Source organism: Cyclopterus lumpus, chromosome 3 (assembly GCF_009769545.1).
Source record: "Cyclopterus lumpus isolate fCycLum1 chromosome 3, fCycLum1.pri, whole genome shotgun sequence".
In the NCBI taxonomy this organism is placed as follows: Eukaryota; Metazoa; Chordata; class Actinopteri; order Perciformes; family Cyclopteridae; genus Cyclopterus; species Cyclopterus lumpus.
This window is the reverse complement of record NC_046968.1, coordinates 12,148,464-12,174,125: the sequence shown is the minus strand read 5'-3', so window position 1 is coordinate 12,174,125 and position 25,662 is coordinate 12,148,464. Positions and strand designations below refer to the sequence as shown.

Below are 25,662 nucleotides of genomic sequence, written 5' to 3'. Positions count from 1 at the left end.
GGTATTCATGTGTTTAACTTGGCACTCAAGCCAAATTATATTTAAGGATACATTTAAACCAATGAGAAATGTATGCAAGCTATCCCTCTTTTATCTGGACGCGAAACATGGAGGTAGAGCTAGCAGCAGGTTAGCTTAGCTTAACATAAAGTTTGATTGCTAGCCTTACTCTGTCCAAATGTTACATACAAGCACATTTAAAGACCACTCATTAATTATGTTTATTAAGTGTGTTTGTTTAATCCTTCAGTTTTTGAATGGATGAAAATAGACGTTTCTCTCTGCTTCTGTTTTTTATGCTAAGCTAAGCTAACCAGCAGCTGGCTGTCGCTGAATATTTCTTATACAGATATGTGATGAGTGGTATTGATCTTCTCACATTGCTGTCAGCAAGACAGAGAGTAAATGTATTTCCCAACATCATACGATACAATAGTTCTGACGGCCCAAAATAATCTGACCAACTGATAAAAGTAGGTCTTATTTAATTATTGAAACGCTACCATTATAAAATGTTTGTTGGGTTTGATGAAGTTCTGCAGTTACGAAAAATGTAAAAGATTGATAATCAAACAGCACGATGGGGAAAACTGACCATTACTTAAAACTTTGGGCGTGTAGTAATAGTTTTTGGTTAAGAACTTAACAAAAAGAAGTGCTGTCGTTTTGGTGAAGGCGTGGGTTATATTGTATATTCATCATTCAAAGGCCACCTGAAATAGTCTCCACCCTCCTGCTGCTCAAACAATAAATAACATTGTTCACCGCCACCAAGCATAGCTGTTGCCATCACAGTGATATCTGCTACTTTTATCACATTCTTAGTCTTAGTAAATTAAAGCAAAGACATATTTATTATAGACTGGTGTTTACTTATACCATTCTCACGCTGATGAATTACGATCACAGGCAGGCAGGGTAGAGGTTATTGCTGACGTTACATTAAACCCCTCTGGTAGGTAAAGTTACATTCAAACAGAAAATTCTAGGAAGATTATTACATTTGCTACATTTATGTAAAACAAATAATAATCAAAGTATAAAATCAACAGTTGCTGTGAAGAAACCCTAAAAATTGACAAGATGTGTAATAATTAAAATTGAAAAAGCTTATAAGCACAGGTAAAACAGAGAAATCACAATATCTTTGACGCATACATTGAGGCTCGCAACATAATGAGATCCAATCGAAAGCAGGATGCAGGCACTGGTGGCGAGATTTTTCTTTGCAAGATCCTTTGTTGACCAGTTTGTAACATGATGTGCTCAGTTCAGTGGAAACGTAACACGTGTAAGTAGAAATGGCCTCATGAAGTTCAAAAAGCGCACCAGGTTCCCTTTAAATGATTGGTTGCATCCGTTTACACAGTAATTACAAACATAAGTGCTTGCTGAAAAGTCCTTTAGCAGGGTAGTTGGCACATTTTGTTGTTTGATATAAAAGTGTTTATATTTTCTTGTAGAATCTAAATTCACATGACAGAGATCTGTGCACACAGACATAATGGAGCTCTGAAGCGTCCTCAGTCCTTGACTCGAGGTATGTTGTATGAGTAGTGTACCAGAGGAAGGCCTCTGCTCTGACAGAAGCAGGCTCTGCCACAGGCCTGAACCTGGTCTGAACTATCCGACACAAACGAGTCCCCCTCGTCTGCGTACTCAGACTGAGCAGAGGGTGTGCTGCCGTCTGCCCAAAACCCTTCAGCGCGCTGGCAGACGGCTGCTCCCGCCAGGAGGGTGGGACAGCTGTGAGACTTCATCAAGTGTCTACAGACTGTGGAGGATGAGGGAGAAGAGCAGGTCCGGGCATGCAGTGCAGCTTCACACTGCTCGCATACAACTGTCTCTCCACAAAGCTGGGAGTACATCCCACAGTTAAAGCCCAGGTGGGTGGAGGAGGAGCCACTGTCTGTGAGCTCCGACCCTCCGCCACCAGCATCTCCGTGACTTTCAGCACCAGCCTTCACCTCTCTTGTCAATCCTCCGCGGCCGCGTAGTCTCAGCCAGTCCTCCCTGAAGGCCGGGCTGAAGAACACGTACAGCACTGGGTTCAGGCATGCAGGCAGCGGGAAGAAAATGAGGGTGACAGACTTGGCAATCTCTGGGCCGCCGGCTGTGGAGCCGGTTAAGAGAGGGGCGAAGGAGAAAGCTGCCACGGGGCAGAAGAAGATGCAGTTGGTGAAGATGAGCCAGGCCACATGTCGCAGGGCACCTGTCTGCTCCGGATCTGCCAGCTCCACCCTGCCCAGGTGGCAGTACAGCTGGGTGTACACAGCTGCAGTGAACAAGTAAGCCAGCGCATTGAGCAGCACCAGAACAACTGTAACACTCAGAGCTGGACTCTCTCCACCAGCAAAGGGCAGGCAGAGAGGAGAGGTGGATTGGTCACTTAAACTCAGGAGGGGCAGGCAGGCTCCAGCAGCAGCCAGCAGCCCCAGTAGTCCTGCAGCAAGGCTGAAGCGACGATCTCCTCTCCAGCACCCGCGACGGCTGCCGACGTTCCTCCTGGACGACATCATTACCTTCCCGAGTATCGTACGCACGGCCACGCTGCGTTCAACAGCTGCCAGTGAGAGTAACAAGACCGCCCACTCTGACGAGAAGACGGCCAGAGCTCCTGTGACCTGACAGCCAGGGCCCATCTCCCACCACACACCAAACTCGGCAAACGAGCCCCAGGTGGCAACGTCGAGCGCGGTCAGCACGCCAACATACAGGCCTGTTAGTAGGTTGGCCAGGGCCAGTAGCCCCATCAGCAGCCGGGCAGGGGAAAGAGACGGAGTTAGGGAGTGGTGGGAATGGGCTGCGGCTCTGTGTGTGGGGGAGAAGGTGGCCACCAGCACCAGGCTGTTGAAGACCAACGACACCAGACAGATGAACCAGACGGTCAGGCGAATCATCCAGTTACCCAGCAAGTGCTCACAAGGCTTGAAGGCTCCTGAAGACAGAAACAATGTGGTTGCTCAAGAGTTAATAATACTTCATTTAGCAATATTTTGTATTTCAAAGCTCTTCAAAATTGATACACAGACACATAACAAAAGATATTAGAAGCTGTTTATTGCTTACCTGGTGAAGGAGAGCAATGCATAACTATTGAAATTCTTTCCACATCCTCCCCTCCTTAAAAAAAGAAAATGTCATTTAAGAAATATTAAAAAGGGGATCTTAAATTAGTAAGTTGCTGGGCCAAAAGAAGTAGTCAGGTGTGACCAGCAGGAAGTATGTTAATAAAATATTTTTTGTTTCTTTTATGTAAATAAAACAAAAATAGTTAAGCATTTCAAGGAAAAGACTGACTGCAGCATTCCCACCTGTAGATTTCTTGATGTCGTTTTCCTCAGATGCTCCCATCAATGAGTCACAGCCAACGAAAGCACAGCATTGGTAGGCATAAGGGACAGAGATGGACCTAAAAATAAACAATGATCATTCAGAAAGGCTGTGAGCATCCTGCAGAGTTCCAGTGTCGAAATACAGACTGTCTAGTATCTTAATACCTCATTGGGAAAAGCATATATAACTTTTGTTTGCCAATATATTTGACAGACCTCCAGACTAGGAGAAACATAAAGAATCTGTAAATGTATAAAATCATTTTGTCTAATTTATATTTATTTATCAATCATTTGAGATAACGTGATGGAAAAGAGCCAAACAAATATGTGTATGAGCTACTTACTGTAGTGATGTGATATTTTTTTTATTTTTATTATTTGATTTCAGCGATTTATTCCAAACCGTGTACATCTTCGTGGTTTACAACTTTACAAATCACACAAATGTCCCTAAACATTTTCTATGAATCATTGGTATTTTGTGATCTGAGTGAGGAGAGATCGGTGGGAGATCAGAGGCAACAAGAGTTCCCCAGGAACCGAACATGGAACGTTTCAATCACATTGTCGGCACCAAACAGGAAACACTTGAAATAACAGAACTTGACAGCAGATCGCAGAAGCTCTTCCCTACCGGAGTTTGGGCAGGTTTTTTGCAGTCAAGACATTTTTCATCTGCGGGTTCCCCGAGAGTTTCAACTGACTGAGTGCGCTCAGTCCAGTTGTTGGAATCACAGTCAGAGAGTTCATACTCAGATCTCTGCAAAAGAAAAGACATAAGCAATTTAATTCTCTGCACACGAGTGCAATTGAGCGATGGTACGTGGAGAGTTCTGTACACATGATCAGAGGGGGTAAAATAATACATAATTATAATGCTCATCAGTCATACTCACAGGTTGGTGAGCGCAGTGAGTGAGAGGAAAGCATCTCTGTGGATAACTCGGATTTCATTTCTACTCAGGTCTCTGTGTAAAACAATAATGCAGTGAACTCACAATCCACGCATAAATATGTGTTTCTACAGCATCCAATGTGTGTGACTGAGTGGACTTACAGCAAACGGAGCGCAGAGAGACCCTGGAGAGTGTCCCTGTCAATTTGTTGAACATGGTTATGTTGAAAGCTTCTGTCGATTGAAAACAATAATTTATGGTTATTATCAACAAGCACGATTACCCTTAATACTTGTTTGTTATTACATTATAATCTTGTAATCTCAAATTATAATCTGTCTCCTAAGGTTTTAGGATCAGTGATCTGACGGCTGCATGTTCAGCACTCACATCTCCTGCAGTCGGCTGCAGCCCTGGAGGGACGGCAGCTCCTTGATCTCGTTGTAGGACAGGTCTCTGATGGAGGAAAACAAACAGTTAGATGAATAGGACTTTTTGAAATGGAAGAATGAAGAAAAAAAAATTGGATTATTAGTCATGCTCCACATTGAAAGATACAATTGGTCTACAAAGAATTTCCCGATACCTCAATATGTCCCATTTACTAAAATGCCACTTTTTTTCTGTAGCATTGTTAAAACTATAGTTTAACCCTCAAACTATACCGGGACCATTTCAACTGTACCGCTAAATTGGTGAGTAAATTATTTGCAGAGGATATATTTTCAGCACTATTGCAGGGCCGGTAAGGAAGTCTCTTACAGCGTCCGAAGCAACTTGAGGTTCTCACACAGATCAGCGGGGATGAACGATATCTGGGTTCCCGACAGGGTCCTGGAAATGAAAAGTCTAATTAGTCACTCCTGAGACGCACAAAAGCACAAAGCATGAAACGATGCTGCAAACAAATTCACTCACAGACTCTCAAGATTGTTCGTCCACGTAAGGATGGGAAAGTCCTGCATCATGCTGGCCCCACGCAGCATCCTGAAAACACACATGACGACGAATAGTAAAACCACAGTCAGAACATCAAAGCATGAGCCGTGGATTGGATTTAAAAACACACTTAAATTGTATTTAAGTCACCAAGTTCAGACAACACTTTGAACACTGATTTGTCAGGAGTCATGCCTAACCGGGACTTACAGAGAGTGCAGGTCAGACAGATTCTGGAAAGCCGAAGCGGCCACGAAGGACAGCGGGTTGTCATACAGATGTCTGGGAGGGCAGCGAGAGCAGAGGGGGAAGAGTTCAAACCAAAATCATTTACTATGCAAGAATGGCACCATCTTCTGGACATTCATCTACTGAAGCCTCACACGGTCAGCTGGTACCGTATGCGTGCTTACCAGAAGGCATACTGTACAGTCCATGATAGTATTTGTGCAAAAGTGAGTAGTTAGTGTTCTATGTCTGTTTCTAAGTAGTGCCACTGAGTTTGACCTTACATGGTTCGCAGCAGGGGGTTGTTATGGAAGGCCCCTTCAGGTATGGAGGTAATATCATTGCTGTGAAATCCGCTGTAGGAAGAACAAGGACACAGCAAGGACACTTTGCTCAATATAAAACCATGACATAATAAGTTAAGTTGAGCTATGCTTAAAGAAATACTAAAAGTAATGCTGCAAAAGGCAAACTGCACAGTTCAACCAAAGAAAGCACAAACAAAAAGGTGTGGAATAACTATCACTGTCTGCTACAGAAATCAAGGTCAGTCAATTGATTCATTAACTACATAATGTGCCCATAAAAAAAACAGGAAATAAGACTTGCGCTGTTTTGCCTTCAAAAATAAAAAAGCACAGAAGTTGAAAACAGAAGATTTCAGATGTTCTTTCTAATTAGTAAAAATGTAATAATATTAGTCATTGTTGGCCTGATCTGTATGTGAAAAGGAACAGACAGTAGTTGTGATTTTAAGTCACTCAGAGGAACAAAAATAGAAGCAGGTTATAATGGTTTTGCTTCATTTCATGTGCGCTCTAGTTTTCCCCTTATTTAGTTCAGAGCTACATTCTCAGATGTGCGTTTTGAATCGCATAAAAACTAGAAGACATTAAAAGTTGACTTGATGAGTTAACTGGTCCCTGACTTTAGTGTCGGTACAAAATGGAGGAAAAACAGAACGAAATACTCACAGTTCCTTGAGTTTGGGCAGGGCCTCTATTGCTTTGGGAAAAACCATCATGCTGTTGAAGTTAAGATCTCTAGGATGAGAGAGGGAGATTCAGGAAGTCAGCGCTGTTTTCTTGCATTTTGACGCAACAGGTTCATTCCGATAATCAATGGTACATTAAAACAAAAGATTCTATAAATAGGCATTGATAACATTGAAGATAACTTATTTAGTTCTCTCTGTGACGGCTGTCAGCACAAAGTCAAGTACGTATTATAAATAACTAGGATAAGCAGCTTTGTTATCGTTCTAATAAAATTAATGACTTGCCAGCAGAACTGAATGAGTTAATCTTTAAGCAGCAATAACCAATGAACAACTAACCAAAAAAAAAAGCTTAAAGAACATGCATATTCCCAATGACTAATCCCTAGTTGAAGGTTTTATGGAAATGTGTTGATTTTGTGTATTTGTCAAGATTATAAAATGTCATACATTGTGAAAGGGTTCTCGGAGTCCATACACACTGCTTGTTTGTCCAACACCAGAAGATAAATACATTTGCAAAGATATGAAATGGTAGAAAGACAGAAAATCCTCAAATTTGAGAATGCGGAAAAGTCAATTATTTGATAACCCATTATTAAAAAGGGACGTTTTTTCTGTCGATTGACTTATCAATGAATGGTTATCATTTCATCACGACATGAAGCAGCACAAGTAGATAAACAGCACACTAGAGGCTATAACAAACCATTGCAGAAAACTAACAGAACTACCTTTAATAATTTTAATGTAGGCCTACGTGTGGCCTAGTGTCCACTGCGCTGTGTTATTATGTAGGAACATGTAAAGACTGGATCAGCCTTTGCAGATATTTCATTTTAAATGTATGAGGACATCTTCAGCAGCCTGTAAAGTCCTGAGTGTTGTACAGTAGCTGTTTGTCATTAGGTAAAGCCGTCACACAAATATTATTCATGATTGTGTGGCAGGAGGAAGTGAACAGTGGGAGGGCAGAGTTGATAAGCATCATGTACTTTGCTCTATTTATCTTAGAGCAATTAAAGGAGGAAGTGGACACAATGATGTCTGAAGGACCGGAGCAGAGGTGGGTGGGGGAGCTGTTAGCATACATAAACACAAGCGCAAACACACTCAGACTGACACACACATTAACTACTGTGTGACTGCACTCACAGTGTCTCCAGGTTCACGAGTCCAGAAAAACAGGTGTCCCCTATCTCCTTAATTCTGTTGTTATGAAGATGTCTATAAAAGCAAAAGCAGTTTTACACACACACACATCTGTGAGATTTTCATACCATGACAGATTTTAAATAATCCATCACATTCATTATGGGTTGTATATCAGTCTTGTTTTGCAGCTTTTGTTCCACAAATAATCTCTGAACACTAGAGTGTGACTTGTGAATCAGGTGTGTCTCTACTGGATGTGTGCGTGTGTGTGTGTGTGTGCAGAAGGCTATCCTTGCCTAATAGGTTCACGGTATTTTCTTCCTGTTTACCCTGACATGTTTATGCTAACCCTGCAGCAATACCACTCAATGTGTGTGTGTGTGCGTGTGTATGTCTGACAGTTTGGGACAATCTCAGCGATTCGAAATGTGCCACATATTTGTACCAGTTCCTCTAATGGAAGGTTTTAGCTCTCCTCCATGCATAAAACATCAAGATAATCTTGATTTTACATTAATGCTTGGAGTCGAGCAATGCTGCTGTTAGCATTCAAACCCCAATGGCATATTTCACTGCAAAAGTGTATGCAAAACCACAGCAGGGCACGAGCAGCTCCCTGTTTTGTTGACTTATTAACTGTAAGCCGTGGAAATAAATACTACAGTATGTTTGTGTTTTTGCAGTCGCTCAGAGGATACATTCAGAGCAAGAGCAGGAAACAAGGAGAGGTACTTTGCATTGATTTGTGGTGACAGAATAATGCATATGATACATGAAAAACTAAATAGGAATTACAGCCTCTTTAATTTAGAGCAGAGAAGTAGCAGCACAGTCCTGCTTCACTACCGGGATGGTACAAAGTCAGAGAGAGAGAGATGTGAACACCGAATGACTGTCACTTCTTCAGCTACTCCCTCAGGTTATTTCAGTCAACACGAGAATGTTCTCAGTCAGTGTACCTAGTTAATTAATTTTGTTTAAAGTAGTCCAGCAGGTTGCTCCTGCTGAGTTCTTTAGTGTTCAGGTCTATGAAGACTCCAAGCGAAGCCCTCCTGGCTGTCCTGGCTGTCCTGGGGACAATTATTATAAGAACTGAAACCGTTTATTACTCAATTATGTCCCAGCAAAAACTCATCAAAATGCCATGATATGTAATTGTCAATTTTTTTTTGACTGCTGGTTTCATGACATGGCTACTTTACAAATGTTGTCCTTCTGAGTATTTTTGTAGCTTGGTTTAGTGGTGATATAAAATACGCAAAATACAATTGACTGCACCGGGTGGGTTTTTCTCTGACCGACTGGTTATAAACATTAGTGAAACATATAGCCAGTAAATATTTGTACTTTAACACTACTGAACATATCTTTATTGAAACCACAATTAGAACAGAAGTTAATATAACTTACAGCACAACCAGACTGGTAAGGTTTGCGAAGGCATTGTCTGGTATGTACGAGATGCGGTTGAGCGCCAAGGTCAGAGCCTGAAGGTTCGCCTGGTGTCTCAGAGAACCGACCGGGACTTCCGTCAGGTTGTTGTCATCCAACCAGAGGTGGCGCAGCTGCTGAAGGCCTTCAAAACTGTCTTCTGGAACTGTAGTGATGTGGTTTGCATCCAGCCGACTGCAGAACAGAGGAACAAGGATTCATTGAATGCATATGATATTGACATTACCTCAGGTATATGACGCTGCTATGAATGCCTTACAAACAGCAATAAAACAACAAAGGAAGTTTTATATTCATCACAATACAATTAAAAAAATGTTTTTACTCAAAACGTTACTTTAATTTCACTGTCACTTTTCTAGCATGTACCAGAAAGTTTGTCAAATCCATCTATTAAGGTCAGTTTGTCCTGGGTTTGACCTTTGGTCTCTTGTTAGTTAAAAAGCATTTATTATTATTTTCTATCACCAAGGCTTCAACCAAACTTGGATTTCTTCAAGGTATTGAAACGTCTTGGACAAATGTTAATGCAATGAGCAGCACCAACTTTTGAAGTGCATTGGTCACACCTGAATGGTTCCTCTCAACGCTGGAGCTCAGAAGGTAAATCTGATATATTTACTTCACATTTTGTGGGGAAATGTGAATATAATAGAGCATTATAAGTTTCATGATGTGAATATTCAGGTAATCTGATGTTGACTGTTAGCCATTGACTATATTGTATTACAAAGCAGTGGACCTGCAAACAGATGAAATTCTGATCAGGAGCCAATAGCTTGGTGGTATAAAATTACATTTATATGCAAGCAGTATTATGAATGCACAAGTGTTCTTTTCACCATCACCACCCTGTTTTCTCCTGCTGTCCTCCCTCACTGAGTGTCTCGCCCTCCCTCAAAATTCCTCAAGTGTCTGGGCTGGGAGGAAAACAGTCTTGATTGACATTCAGCGCTCTAAAACTTTATACAAACTGAGAACTGGCTGTGTCAAAGCATATTACTTCAGCTACAGACCTTAAAACCCTCACAGAGAAAAGACATCTGTTAAAAAGAAAGAAGAGCGGGTGAAAAAAGAAGAGGGGGGGGGGGGGGGGGGCAAGGGACAAGGGGAGGGTTATAGAGGGGTGATAATAGAAGAAAGCTGGACTTTCAGCAAGTTTCGAGCTGGATTAATTCCTCCATTGATTCCTGGAGGTGGCAAATATAGAGACATGTACATATCATTGTCTCAATGAAACTGACTGGTCGCAGAAAACCGATGCAAAGACTGAAGACGAGTGGAGCAGGAAATTGTGAGAGGGCATGCCAATCAAAACACACTATAACAGTTAAGAGTAAACATGTGGAAAAACACAAGTTCCTGGAAAACTCAACAATCCAAAACAAGAAGAGAAAGGTTAGCAAGAGATCTGCTGAATAAGACTGACCTACATTTGCACAGGGCTACGGCTGGGCTTAGTGCACAACAAACACTGCAGCAAGAATAAATAAAGTATGTGATATGAGTGGAACCGCCCCTGGATGACATCAACAAAGTCTTGAGTAAATAATTGAGATTTCAACAGTTATTCTCGACTTGGAGGACGAGTGAAATCTTTACTCTCATAATATGGCTATCTTACAGTAACATACTGTATGTTGCATATTAAACTACCTTGCTGAACAACCGCTATCTGCCAGAATTAGGTCAGTTGAAGCAATCTGATGGTCAACATGACCAGGACTCCAATGGGAACTGTGGTGTAAGATGATGGGGCTCCAAGTGGATAATAAAGTTTGTCAAACTGTAAACAATTTGATGTTTCTAGTCTGAACTTTTAAAATGTGGCACAAAGACATGTTGTTTGGAGCAACAATACCAGATTTTAAAGTGTGATTTTCCAGCATGTTAAATAGCAATCCATCTGATAGTTGAGCCATTTCACTTAAAACCACAAATGTGAACTGTAAGATGGTGGATTCATCCTCAAAGGACCATGAATGTCTGTAGTACATTTTAGTGTGGACCGAAGTGGTAGAGTACACACAGTATAACACTCTCATCCTTGACACAATCATTAAAAAAACCGCCACAAAGCATCGAGGACTGATCTCAATTTTACACAAACTTGCCTATAGATCCATTTCTGCATGAATTTGTTCAGCTGAATTTCAGCACCAGACGTTAAGATACATTAGTTGATAAAACTGTTCTATAGTACTTCTGTTGCTTTTAATATTATCTTTGTACCAAACAACCATGTTCTAGACAGTTGCTCACAAACATGTGCATTCTACTTATGGATAGTAAACACTTCTATGATCATGACTGCAGCGCTTTCTATGCACTGATGACTGAAGCATATCTTCCTGTCTGAAATTGTGGACGATATAACTTTTATCATTAATTGCAACTTCTTGAGAAAACACAGGCATTCATAAAACTCACAAGCAGAGCTGGTGTGACATCATGGCCCCGAGTTAGCAGTGAGAGTCTCCCTAATATAGTAAATGCAGGACGTAAAGGTCCACTCGAAACTCAAGGTTCTTTGAACAGACAATTGCGTGCATTTGCGCGTGTCTGTGTATGCGTGCGTGTGTGTGTGTGTGTGTGTGTGTGTCTGTGTGTGTGTGTGTTGACTTACAGAGACTGGAGAGAAAGAAGAGTCTTCAGGGCTGCACCGGGCACAGTCTTCAGCTGATTATTCTGGAGCATTCTGCAGGTAAAATGGCAAAATTATGACTTCAACTCACAACCCTTTTTTGCACTAAATATTTAAAACAATGTGTGTCCACAGATACAGCCGATGCCAACTATGTAAGGGAGCTTTGTGAAGGCCTCCTCTGTGCGGTTTTATTGTTGATTATGTGGCGCCACAATGAGCGACGCTGTCTTCATGGGGTTTTCCTGATTCCTGATGCTGTTGCCAGGCTGATCACTAAACTCTAAACACAGACTGAGTTATGAAGGAAGCCATCTTCATGTTCACTTTTAACAACCTGTACAATTGTATATGTTTACATGGTTGTTTGAGCTGCATATAGTCAAAATACTTGTTTGTTTTCACCTGTGTTTTTGCCAAGTAACAATGACAATTATATGATGTGTTTTCAGTCATGTCACCAAGACCTCACCTGTAGATCAACAGGACTTTGAACTTTTGGCCTGTTGCAGAATCAACAGGGCAGCACTGTGTGTTGTTCAATGTGTTCGAGTCTGTGCAAGCACACACAGGGTGTGCTGCCCAATGTAAATTATGCAGAACTAATTTTTACACAAGAATTGTATGCAATTCTGCGTTAGGTGTTTTCACAACTACAGACAGTGTTGGGGCAGGGATAGAAAAAGGCATTTAGTCTATCCCAGGGTGGAGATACATTATATGACTACGTTTAGGGTGGCAATAACCGACAGCACCATAAACTGCAATATGTACTCTCTCCCCCAGTGTGTGGAAAACTTCAGCCATAAGAGAGTGTGTGTGTGTGTGTGTGTGTGTGTGTGTGTGTGTGTGTGTGTGTGTTTTGACGACGATGGTGGTGACAGGGAGGGTGCATGCTTACAGGACTTTGAGCTGATGCAGTCCAGACAGGGCTTCAGGGTGGATGAATGACATCTCATTCCCTGCAAGTCGTCTGTAATGAAAGAAAGAGTCACACGTATACATTTTAGAAATTTCTTAAAATGTTTCAAAGCTACAAGATACATTTCTGAATAAAGCAATGCATAGTGTTTAAAGAACCCCTCCACATCCTGTGCCTCAGTATATTAGGTTCCAGCTGAACATGGGGCCTGGGGTGTCAAAGACATGTGCCTGTGCCATTGCCTGTTGTCACTTAGTCCGTCACTCACAAGAGATTAGAGCCGTTCCTGGATATCCCCTCTTTCTCAGGCTCCTAACCATTACGATTCAGTGCGTGAAAAACGGATTCACCCCTCTGAGGCTGACACAAGCAGGCCAACTTTGTAACAGTCTTCTCTGTGTAACATTGATCAGTGGGAAGCTTCTTCAGTCCCTGGATGAATTACTTTAGACTGAGGGGACACCTCCCTTTCCTGTTGGGAACAGGACGTCAATGGGAAACAAGGGTGTAAATAAGTAAGGGACTGGCTGACTGGGACACATAGCCCAAGTATACTGGTCTTAGAGATTAGCAACAAATGTATCACTGCAACGTGAGTCAGACCAGACCGAATTCCCTGCAACAAGAGCTGCCGTTGGTGTGAGCCTGAGAATGTGTTAGAAGACTCAAAACTGCTCATGTGCCACACATTTCCCTGAATAAGAGAGCTACTTCAAGGCATTTTTGTAGCATAGCTGTGAGATGACAAGTATGAATAGCTGCGAGTCCCTGATGAGACTGAAATAATCAGTGAATTACCTGTTCCATGAGCATACTTTATGAGTGGTGGGCAAATAGCTCTCCGACATGTGGAGCCCCCAACCAAAGTTTTCCCTTCCATAATTCTCAAACTAATATAGCCTATATACATCTGTGGGCCATATCTGTCCATTTGAAGGTCATTTTTGCTGAATATATCTGTGTAAATGCGATTCCTGATATCAGCCAATTAATCGCCTATCTGCTTGTTCTGTTACGGACCATCGTTATTATATCTGCTTTTAAAAATCAACTGTTGGCAGACAGTTGACATGCAGCACGTGACTTTGACGTCCACTGAAGCTGCTGGTCCACAGATGGTATGGAAAATGGCAGCAACAAAAACACCAGATCTGTGTGGAGCAATCCAGAGACTGTAATCACCCTGAAATGAATACATTCAAATAACATAAATGTCATATTCCCATCGTATTTTTTACATTGTTTTTCACCGTTTGAGGTTTGGCACTCTTTTAATCATGTAATTGTGTTGTGCCCTCTTTTGCTGGAATGGCTTTGTGTCACTTCACCAGAAAACCAACACCACCAGCTGTTTCTCACTGAAACATCCACAGCTTTTAATTCCAAGACCGTAATCTGCACGTATAGTCATGACTCATGACAAGTTGTCACACGCAGATGGATGCCTACAAATTTAAAATGACACAAATCTCGCCTGTCATTCTTGATGATTTCAAATATACAATGACCAATGTGCCTAATATATCAATAGGACTTAATGCCATAAGAACTCACATAACACAGAACATGCAATCATTGTCACAAGCCGCTAACCCCCACATGCAAACATGGTTTGACAAATCATTATCCATCAGGTTTCACAACATAAAGAGCTTCTTCTCCTCTTGCATCTTTCAACAAATCCAGTACATGTCCCCCTAGGCTTTGACAAGGAAAGAAGAATGTGCTAAATCTCGTTGAGAAAAGGCTAAATCCTCTGCTTGTGCAACACCACTCCTACAAGTCTACCTTGGTCAATAGGAAATTCACAAAGAGCCCTGCAGGGCACTCTGGCATTAAAGGGCAACAAACATAATTTACCACAAACACATTTTTAAAAAGGCATACAGGATTTACATTTTGCTGAAACAATACAAATTTGCTTTCTTTTCATGAAACTACTGGGGCAAATAAGCACAGCTCCCCCACGACAGGCTCCCACATGTCGTACACACCTTTTTGTACCATTGTTGGTACAGGTAGTCGTGACAATAAGCCTGTGAGTTAATTTCCTATGTTTATGTTGGCAATGTAGATATTCCTATTGCAATGTACAATAACCATGTAACAGAGATGTTAAGTTGGAGGAGGTATTTCAAGCGTTTCAGAAGTAAAAGTCACATCCATTTTCCCACAAGTCAATGTGACTCACAGTTGAAGCCCTTCTACACTTCCCTGGTTGAATCAACAGCACAAAAGATGAACGAGTGTGTTAGATATTAAAGTATCTTATTGCCTTTTTTAAAAGGTACAAGTCTGTGTACATGAAACATTTGGCTCAGTTAACTACAATGCCTAAAGGTGCATTTCAGAAGGAAACATCAAATTAACAAGGTACCCCCGTGGAGTAAGCTGACCACGGAGCTTCTGTATTTGGGGTTAATTTGGGATAAAATTAGCAGGTGTGTTGTTTTTCCCAATTGCAAGAGCAAGGTGTTTTATATAATCAATCAATAGTCAATATCGCTGACGATCATGCTCATTTAATTGTGGCAGAACTAAACTTTAAAACCCAAGCTAATTTGGAGCAAACAAAAACTGTTATGACACACAATATGTGTACTGGCAAAAACAGTACAGTTCCTCTTCAAATGATCATACCAAGATTGATCAGAACTAACATATCAGATGTGAGCCAACACTAAATAGGAGATAGAGAGAGAGAGATAGAGATAGAGATACAATACACTTTAAATACAGCATATCTAGAACAAGATGTCATTGCCGCAATTTACTGAAGACATAGAGAGCCTATCGGTCACAGGTTATTTCAAGACTATAAACAAACTGCAAAGTAGACAGAGAATATCTGTCATCACGTCTGCGGAGCTTTGTGATGCCTTTGGCAAGAGAAGGAGGATATATTCCTCCCTGGTCTCCGCTCCTGTCCTGTATGAGGACGTCCCACTCTCTTTTTCTCTTCCTGATCTCTTTCTATGTCAACTCTTTCTCTCCTTGTCTTTGCCCTCAGGGCACATGCTCTGGTTCACTGACATTGCTGCAGCCCTGGAGCGAGAAAGTCATTTACTAAAGTTCACCAAAACAAGTCTGCAGATTTGTTCCCAGAAAAAAGGTTAAACAAAACGCATATAAAGTGAGGGTATATGTCAATTAATGACACCCCGACAACATCTTAGGTCATCCATTATGATGACCTAAGATGAGAAATGAGTAGTAGTGAGACTGGGTGTTTTGGGGGTGGGTGGGGGTTGCCTCGTTGCCATGGAAACAATTGTTTTGCCCTCTTCCTTCCTTCCTGCCTTGCATTCCTCCACACAATGTGATGAAAAGTAAATTGCCTTTTGACAAAGCAGATTGGAGTGGTGCTGAAAGATGCACGAGAGCTGAAGAAACACATCTGCAAAAGCCCAAGTAGAGCTGGAACCGCTAGAGTTTGTTCACTCACTGGTCATTCTGCTTTCTCAGGGCTGCATGTTACCTGATATCAGGTAGACAGATTTTATCTCTGACTCCCAGCAGCAGCGAGCCAGACAGCAGAGTGTTTAAAGAGTAAAGAAAAAAAACAAGCACCCACTAAGATTAGAAGTACGCCACTCAACAAAGCCCCAGAGCACAGATATGCTGTTGCCACCCTGATAATCCCTTAAAAGCAAAAATCCACACAGGATGTCATGTGACCGTAGCTTCAATACATGTTGTCTCACCTCACCTTTTTAATTGAGCTTTACTGCACCTTTTGTAACCGCCCTTGTTCAATTCATGAATGGTTGAGTGATTCGTAACCTCACGTAATGCACTTATCTTCTACAGCTGAGAAGAAGGGCATGTCGTGCACCTATACAGTGTGTGTTTTGCAGCACAAACTCAAATACCCAGGTGCATATCATAAGCCCTCATGTCAACATTGTACAGAGTAAATACGTCATGAGCAAGAAGAAGGACAAAAAAAAAACGGGGCATGTACTCACAGTTCTTCAAGATAGGGAAAGTTCTTGAATACAAATGCTGGAAGCTCAGTGATGTTGTTCATGCTCAGGTCCCTGTGGAAACAATCAATCATTTAGAAACACAGCCCAATCTCTGAATTCATTCATACATTTAAAATCAGTTTGATTAAAAACCTTTTACCGTTTACATTTAAAACCTTTGTCATTTCATTTATTTGGTATTGCTTTGCTTTTGCAACTGTGAAGCCCTTTTAAAACTTGCCGATGTATAAAGTTTTACTTACTGACATAATCATCTGTGAATGAGGCTTTCCTTTATCTATTTAACTATTGCATATATGATGCAGTTAAGACAACACAACACAGTGTTTGGCTGCATAACATAATACATACAACCCACAGGGTAGTTGTGTCACCCATCCTTCATGGCAGTTGTAAGTCTTTTAACTGTGCCTGCTGAGTTCCTTGAAGAATCCCTTCTCTCTCGCCCCAGGGAGCTTCATTTTTCAAACTAACTTTCAAGTAAAGATAGGCATGTAGCAGCATGAAAGATATGCACGCAGGACTTGATTTGCTTCCCCACAAAGCTAATATGAGTTTAGGCCTTTTACTTTTATAATAAAAAAAAAAAAAATGACATGCGTATTTGCTACTGAAAATATATGTTAAAGTAAGGGACTATCACATTAAAAGAGAGGACAAACTGCTCTTTTAGGTCAACTGAGGAGACCAGTGAGAGCAAAGACAGTTTTGGATCCCTAATCTGATTAGGAATCCACTAACCCGCCCCCACCCGCCTCCATATGTGAAGACACAGGACATATAAAGACTGACAAAACATACAAGATTCACACATTAAGCAACCCCCTGCCCCCCTTTCACTCTCCAACTGGCCATCTTGAATTTCACTGCCAGATCTCTCGAGGACCTTGTGTGTGGGCCCCTGAATCCTACAAGGATCATATTGCCCTTCCGCTGCAGTCCCAATCTCTCTCACACACACACACACACCTTAAAAGGCGGGCCCTGACAGAACCCTCATCATCCCTGCGACCTGTCCCATCTCCACTTACCTGGTTATCCAATTACCACACAGACTTTGCAGCTACAACAAAACTTCCATCAACATCCAACCACTCCTTATCGTTCTTTTCGACACAGACAACATCTCTGGTGGTGCTTTGCAACCACTGCTGCAGACCTGCCACCACTGGTGGGAAGATGGATACATCCCTAACCACATGTTAAACCATTTAACTAAATCTTCCACAGACTGTTGACTGGTTTGGTCTGAACCACATGCAGGGCTGGGGAGAACAGGAGGCCTGCATGACTCTATCACACTTCCTCCCTCCCTCTGTGTCTGGCTGCTTTTCTCATCAAGGTCCTGGCATGTCCCTGCTAAGATAGATTGAAGGGGACATCCCATGTGCCATTTGGCTTAATTTTAGAGAGGAAGCACAGAAAGAATCTCAGAGGTAGCAGACATGCTTTGAGAAAAGGAAAACAAGGCCGCTATGAAGCATGAACATTTTCTAAAGTCAAAATAAATTTTCTGTGACAGAAAAACTACATATAAAAGTTTTAAAACACTATGTATAGTGTTTTAAAACGTTTTAGTCATGAGTCTACACATGCAATGCATCTAATCTGTTGTGTTTCTGCCCTGCAGTAACCGTGTACGTTGATCTCTGTTGTTACTGTCTGACACTTCCTCCAACCCGATTTAAAAGATGTGCAGAAAAGTCTTCCTGAATCATTTTCAAGATGCCTGCGCAACTTGAAAGGACTGACCTGTGGCCAAAACTGGACACAATTTGAATATGAAGCATTTCCTACCATAAATATGAATATAACAACTTTCCACAACACTTAAACACTGAAATTAAGCACATATCTGCAGCCAGTTGCCAGTTTGTAAGTACAGAAATACTAAATAGCCAAACAAACTCTTAAAAAGAGCCTATTTGTTAATCAATATTTGCATCTAATAATTACTGGGTAAGTGTTGTGCTGCTCATTTGACAAAATATGCTTGCTGGGATTCTGTGTAAAGATATTTCAAAGAGCACAATAAGCTTCATAATTGAAAACTAGAATTAGCGCCTTGCCGTTGTCTGCCTCCGCCAATCAGTCAATTTGCAGTTTACATCCATATCTGTACAAATTGTCGCCACTTCAGCAATTTTATCTTGTAAGACATTTATGTGAATTTTTCAAAATTAGCAGACACATTTGTTTTGTGAGGTCACAGTGACCAAACACAAAATTATAATCAGTTCATCCTTGTGAAGTGAAAATGTGTACCATAGTTGAAGAAATTCCTGAGATATTGCTTTCACGAGAATGGGACGGACAGATGTGAGCTCACAATGACCTTGACTTTTGACCACCAATCTAAAATCAGGGGCATCCTTGCATTCAGGTGGAGGTCTGTGCTAAATTTGAAGAAACTACCTTTGGCGTGACTGAGCCATAGTGGACCTCCGGACTGACAACCTGACAACGCCATGCCTCCGGCCAACACTATCTTGACACCTGACCAAACCAAACAACCAGGAAAGGAGGTCTTAGCCAGGAAGGAAGACGTAACTTGAGAGTTCATGGACTCCTGCTGGAGGTTTCACCAGAAGGACAACAATCTGTGCAGCCCTCTGATACAGCTACTAGTTCATCCGTCTAACACTGTCCAACACTAAATAATAACATCATACTGTACAAATGTTCAGGAAATTACAACTGATGTGTTCTTACTTGATATTAATTTGATATATTTTCTTTTACTTCATAAAAACTCCCAAATCCTTATTTTCAAAATTATTTTTCCATTTACATGTTTGTTGAACTAGTGAAACTTGATTTCCAGCTTTCCCCTTCTCCCCCAATTTCAAAATTGTTCAAAAATAAACTCAAAATCAAAATCTTACCAAGATCTCCTTAATTTAAGTTTTCTAAAAATGTTATAGAAATCATGCGTCTTCTGGCATTACACTCTTTTTTCTTATTTTTGACTACACTTATTTCTTCTTTCCACAAGACAAGTAGCTGCATCACCCCTCACAAATAACACATCACATTAGACCAATGGTGCAATGCATCATAATTTCCTCAAAACATACAATCAACGATGCTGTGTGTAATCAACAATTAAACTGTTGTTGCAGCACACTCCCAGGCCTTTCCATGTTCCACTGTCAGAACAGGAACAATGCCATGACAAGCATTACTATGCAAAGTTATGTCAAAATCTACTCAGCATTATCAAAGAGAGTGTGTGTGATATATCAACAGTTATTACAACACATTGTAAATAAGTACACATTTAGAAATGAACGTATCTATATTATATCACATTAATGTTTCAGACAATGCTACATTGAAAGTGTATTCATATTCTACCTGAATAAATGTCAGCTACATAAGATTACCTGTAGGATGGTTGTGACAAATGTAATAATATAATAATAAAGATTATTTTCTGTTTCTAATTAGCTTTCAAGCATCTGGCCAAAACGCTCACATCCTCACCCACTTATCCGTCTTTGGAGTCCCACAAGAAATGACAGTCTTTACTTTGACGCAATCAGTCATTGTTAAAAACAAACTACCAAATACAAAGACTTTGGTCATTAATACTACTGAACATGAAACATATTTAGAATACAGAGCATTTAAGTTGAAAACCGATAATACATGTCTAACCAACTCCTCTTGTGTTCATATTTGTAGTTTTGAATACTGGCACGAGATTCAGAAAACCAGCAGCAATTAGCAGTTAGAAACTGTGTGATGGGGGGATGGGAATAGGTCTACAAGTGGAGGACAGTGTTGGGGAGAGAGCGTTAATATTCTCTCATCCACGAGTCAACCTGTTTGGGAGTGGGAACCACTGACTGGCTCCTTTCACCTCTGCTGACGAAGAACAAAAGTATCATTCAGTTAAAAATGGATTGAGGGCACCAATGGTGAAGCCGGCAAGCTCCACCAGCAGAGTGCAAGACCCCTGACGCCACCCCTCCTTTTTCCTCTAAGTCTCAAACTTGTTCAGGGTATGAAAGGACCTAACAACTGGGAAGCAATCTGGAATAACTTTCTAAAAATGCACAAAAGTTCATGCAAACACTATCGAAATAGTGTGCAGAGACTCGGTGGCAGGTAAACTACATACCTTCAAAAGGAGTGTTTGCTTTGTTATTGGCTGAGGGGCCTTCTTTTTCTCTCATCTGCTTTTCTGTGACAGGCCTGTTGCCATTACATATGCCAAAACTCAAGCCCCTGAGGGCTGTAGGTGAGAGTCCACTCTAACCGTGTCATTGGATTTATTGTAAAATGTGTGGTTTTCTATTGCCATGAGATTCAACTAAAGCAAAAAGGTACAGATAAACAGTAGAGGCGCAACCATAGAGATAGCCTAAAATATGTGTCCTTGTATTGAGGACTTCTTGACCTCTGAGCAGTGCTACGCTTACTAAATTTGCACCTTCCTTCCGGTTGTTGGCACTAACTAAGCTATGTTTCTTTTTTTTTCTCAGTGTCTTTTACCCATCAAACTGATTGTGAAGACATGATAACTGCAAACAAACTTAGACAAGTTCAGTTAAAATATTGTCATGGCAAAACACTCATATTCCTTTACACATCAGCAGAACATTGTGGGTCCATTAGCCCTGAGAGAAGGAGCCCTTGCAGCTGCAATATGTCTCTCTAATCCATCGTGATCCCTAACCCCAGTGCTCCACATACAAAAGACGGAGGGAGTGGGAGAGGACAACTTAAGTTCAAGAGACCAGGAGAACAAATGAGAGCAGGACAGAGAGGGGGACAAACAACCTTTCACATATTTGTGAAAGGTTGAAGCGAATAGATGAGGCAGTTTGGTGCTTAACATTTGTCACAGAGCATATAGATACCCATGTAAGAAGATAGCACAATCTTGAAAACAACTAATTGTTTTCTAATTTGGCATAAAATAAGCCCACAGAGTATCAGTAAGGGTTACGATATCATTTTGTTGTTTGTCGAGATGTCAGACTGACAATAATAAGGACAATCTATGGTGAGAGTCTCAGCTGTAAGCAGTAGACTTTAGTGTGCAATTCATTGAGCCTGGAATATGAATCCACTACTTCTTGTTTACTTAAACCAACACTTTCCTACCAATGGTGATTTCAAGTTGCACAATATATTGGTTCTGGGGTAGCGAGGCTTTGACCACTATTCTTAAAAAAGGTGGCAAAACAGCACAGAGGACAAACAAGAACAAACCTTAAAACTTCACGGCAAGGTGACTGTGAAATACAGGTCCATTTCAAATGGATGAGTGCCTATGTAATCTTAAAGTTATAACTTCTATTTGTTTTTTAGGGAGAATAGTAATAACAAAATGACACAATAGATTGCTGTTTTGAATGCTGTTGCCAAGGTGGTTACTTTAGCTTATGATTAACCCAGAGGTTGTGAAACCAACTGAGGAGTTTTTTCATGGGGCAATCAACTGTATCTGCGCCACCCTGTAAAGATCCCACATACCTGGAGCACATGTGCTTCACTTTATATAAAAAAGAAATGTGTGCCCTTCCATGAAACTGTAGTTAAACTCTTCATCAGGCTTATGGCGAGAATGCATTAATGGCCCTCACAATTATTTAGTAATAAACACAATGCTGGCTATGATCCACGCAGCATTACTCAACCCCCTGATTTGAAACTCAGCACTCCTAACTTTACTTTGTGGTTCGGTCACCAAACCTTAAAGCTCACTAAAATACTGTGACGATGCAACCTGCTGCTGAACAACAGATACAACATATCACTTTGAGGAAACATATGGAGGGCTGGCGGCACAAATAGGGCTAAATCAAGTCATGTTGATCTTAAAGTGGGGGGAAAACTCATCAACCTGTCTAGAGCTGAAACAAGGTGTTGATTAATAGAAAATGAAATCAACAATTATGGTTATTGATTCATCATTTAGTCTTTAATCAAGCAAAAATGTTCAACATTAACTAGTCCCAGGGGCTCGACTGGTAATAGAATTGTACATTTAATATATTTTTTGGAGACAGCAATCAGGCTCTAGACACGTGTGGCGGACATTTTTCACTATTCTGACATTTTAAAAGACTAATACAGAAACTAACACATAATCTCATTATCGAATGTGGCGATTGTTTTCCTGCTTGATTGTTCACTAAAAATCATCACAAAGTAATGCGTCATGTCCATTGTAATGAGTCCAAGATGATCCTCAACCTCAACATATTCAGCTTAGTCTCCCATCATATCTGATCAAAAATGCTGGAATCCGAAAATGTTGCTCACTTTTGCTTAAAAAAAATGACTTCATTGATTATCAAAAGAGCTGCAGGTACGTTTTCTGTATTCATTAGTTGCAGTCTTACATAAGACACGTCTACCATAACACGAGTAGAAACAGAGCTGTTTTGATGTTGTTTCAGAGAAGGAGTCACCGTTTGGCTGCAATTGAAAGTTGGTACAAGTTGTGAAGCTATAACTGTGCTTAGTGTAACTGAACTCTAAGTTTCTAGCCATCATGTGCCATAAGCCTCAGACTCTCCTCAACAGCTTGATCGGGCCATGTTTTCCCTCTGTTGGACCATCAGCAGAAAGTTTCCCGCATGGTGTTGCATGTTCATTCCTCACTAGCGATGTAAACACAGGCCTTTACGGCGAGGCACGTTGAAGTGCACAGACGTGTGTTGAGGTGGCGTCGCACAGTGGATCAGTACTCACAGGTAGTAGGTGAAAGCACTGAGCCCGGTCGGGACGGTGGTCAGCCCTCTCCCGGAGCAGTCTGCGCCCCCATCTTCATCGCAGCTGCATGAGGGCGAACAAACGGCCGTCGCCTGCCCTTGACCGGCAGATCCAGGGCGAAGTAAACACCACAAACACATCCAAAACAAATCCAAACGCATTGTCTCCTCGTCGGTTCAGGTGGACGCGGTGGAAAAGGGAGGCCTTTCTTTGTGGTTTAATTTATTCCGGACGTCGACTTTTCATGTGGTCGGTCGGTTGAGGCATGAAGAGATGAAGCAAAAAAAACAACAACAACAACAACATATAACGTCCGAGCCACTTCATACATTCAAGAGCCCGACCCCAAAATATCCACGTTACCGGGTCCAGCTAGCGTTACCGAGCAGACGGTGTCTTCGAAGAGGAGCGTTTTACCTTAAAGCGAAACATTGCTCAGCCCCCGTGCGCGTGTCGTATTAGTCCATGGAAATAAAGTAGCAGCGCTGGCGACAGGAGCGGTAGCCTACCTTGCGTTTTCTGCGTTTTGGTTGTCCCATTAAATAACCACGCGCACACACACACACACACACACACACACAGACACACACCAACACGAGCGGTGCCTGCTAATGCGTCGCTAACAGGCTGGTCCAGTGGCGGTGAAACCTTCAGTTAAAACATGCCGGACGACCGCGGGTTTGTTTCCTTCCAGAAGAGCACCGACAGTTTTCAGCTATCGCTCACGTTCCCCTCCTCTGCTCCTGACATCAACAGCATGCTCGTAGCTCCGCGGGCACCCTACCGGACAACCTGCAGCACTGGGCCCGGCCTGTGCAACACTCAGACCTGCACCACCGCGTCACGGTGCCAACCGCTGCTCGCTCACTAGCGGCTCGGGGGGAGAAGTCAGGTAACAACTGTGCACACAAAGTATGGCGGTCCCGTGTGGGTCGTGGGTTAGTGCACTTTTGTAAAAACAACAACAACAACAACAACAACAACAACAACAACAACATGTACTCAACAGGTTTTTGAAAGCAGTGGTGGTGTGTAACTTAGTACATTGGTGGATGAAGTAAAGTTCAGATCCTTTACTTAAGTATCAATACCACACTGTGGAAATACCAGTGGTGAAATAAGTATTTAGTTATTAAGCCATAGTAGCAATACTGTGTTGTAAAATATAAACTGTTATAGTAAAAGGGTATGCATTCAAACTTTTACAAACGCAAAAAAGTTTTTTAAAAATTACAAAAAAAGTACTCATTGTGCAGAAAAATGCTTATTGTTTCATTCCACTACTCTAGAAGGTTGTGCTAATTTGAACTTATTTATACTGTTGGATAGTTTAATCTATAGCAACGTCTATATAATGTATCAGAACAATAAGAAGTCACCTGGAGATACATGGTATTCATTGGACAGGAAGAGCATGTGCTCTCATAATTAACTGAAGGTGTCAGACAAATGTAGACAAGTAAAAAAAGTGCAATATTTGCTTCTGAGTTTAGTGGAGTAGAAGTATAAAGTTGCATCGGTACAAGTGCATTGTAATTGTACTTATGTAAATGACTTAGTCACATTCCACCACTGACTGCATGCATTCAGTCAAGTACTGTACTTAAGTACCTACATTTCTATGTAACTCCTTTAAATAGTGCATATTTGTAAATTAAATTATAAATTGCTTAAATCACAGTGACAAATGGTGTTTGTGGGGCTTTTGTGGTGTCTGTGTTCTGTGGCCTTCAAGCAACTAGATGCTTCTCCTGCTGGTAATCAAGCCTTGCTCATAGAGGTTGACATACTATTGAAGCAGCATTCAATAGCTTCCATCAGTGTAAAATATGACACAATTTGAGGAGTAACAGGCAATACAGTACGATGAAATACACAAAGTGGAATAAAATGAGTTCTCTGTCATGAAACAAAAGCAAACATATTGGAAAGTAAAATACAAGTGATTTTACTTACAGTATACTGTACACCTCTAATGCTATGATTGAAACCCAGTTGTGTTGCTCACTAATCTGATGAGGTGGATGATTGACATGGTGACAAGGTAGATTCACAATGTACAGAGTTAAGTGGAGTTCACATAAGTATGCAGGGACTAACACTTCCTGCTTCAAGGGGCTTGCATATTGTTGTTTTTAGGCTTTCCTTTGTTTAAACCACAATACATAGGAAAGCATACAAAATAAGAGGTGGATGAATCAACAGCTACCATGAAAGGTCTTTTAGCAAGACATTAAACCAGGATGTTTCCCATTGACATTTACAATCTCTTTAACAGTCCTGGCCACGATGGCATTGAATAAATTAGCATAAAAGCAAACACAACAGGCCTGAAACAAACAGCACATTTGAGGTTATAAATAAGCAGTG

At 41.3% G+C, this 25,662-nt stretch overlaps 1 protein-coding gene across 4 annotated transcripts; it reads right to left on the bottom strand.

Moving 5' to 3' along the window:
• Nucleotides 1-831: 831 nt before the first annotated feature.
• Nucleotides 832-24,194, bottom strand: lgr4 (leucine-rich repeat containing G protein-coupled receptor 4). 4 transcript variants are annotated; one of them, XM_034560277.1, is made up of 19 exons: nucleotides 23,710-24,193; nucleotides 23,272-23,530; nucleotides 16,540-16,611; nucleotides 12,551-12,622; nucleotides 11,632-11,703; nucleotides 8,964-9,179; nucleotides 7,554-7,625; nucleotides 6,376-6,444; nucleotides 5,686-5,757; nucleotides 5,384-5,455; nucleotides 5,153-5,221; nucleotides 4,997-5,068; nucleotides 4,625-4,690; nucleotides 4,396-4,467; nucleotides 4,235-4,306; nucleotides 3,973-4,098; nucleotides 3,315-3,412; nucleotides 3,070-3,123; nucleotides 832-2,938 (listed from the first exon to the last, which is right to left on the bottom strand). In XM_034560277.1, exons 2-19 carry the CDS (start codon nucleotides 23,451-23,453, stop codon nucleotides 1,524-1,526), a joined length of 2,943 nt encoding a protein of 980 aa, XP_034416168.1. In that variant the 5' UTR covers nucleotides 23,454-23,530; nucleotides 23,710-24,193; the 3' UTR covers nucleotides 832-1,523. The 4 variants fall into 4 exon arrangements, with proteins under 4 accessions (XP_034416168.1, XP_034416178.1, XP_034416160.1 ...); XM_034560287.1 differs by having other exon boundaries at nucleotides 23,802-24,193; XM_034560269.1 differs by having other exon boundaries at nucleotides 23,272-24,193.
• Nucleotides 24,195-25,662: the final 1,468 nt, after the last annotated feature.

Excerpts from the sequence above, each read along its gene's own strand:
- lgr4 (XM_034560269.1), bottom strand. The coding sequence starts at position 23,453 with ATGCGTTTGGATTTGTTTTGGATGTGTTTGTGGTGTTTACTTCGCCCT. Across the intron at positions 5,758-6,375 it reads CTGCCCAAACTCAAGGAACT|CGGATTTCACAGCAATGATA; the intron begins GTGAGTATTTCG and ends TTCTTCCTACAG. Across the intron at positions 5,456-5,685 it reads AACCCCCTGCTGCGAACCAT|ACATCTGTATGACAACCCGC; the intron begins GTAAGGTCAAAC and ends CTGCCCTCCCAG.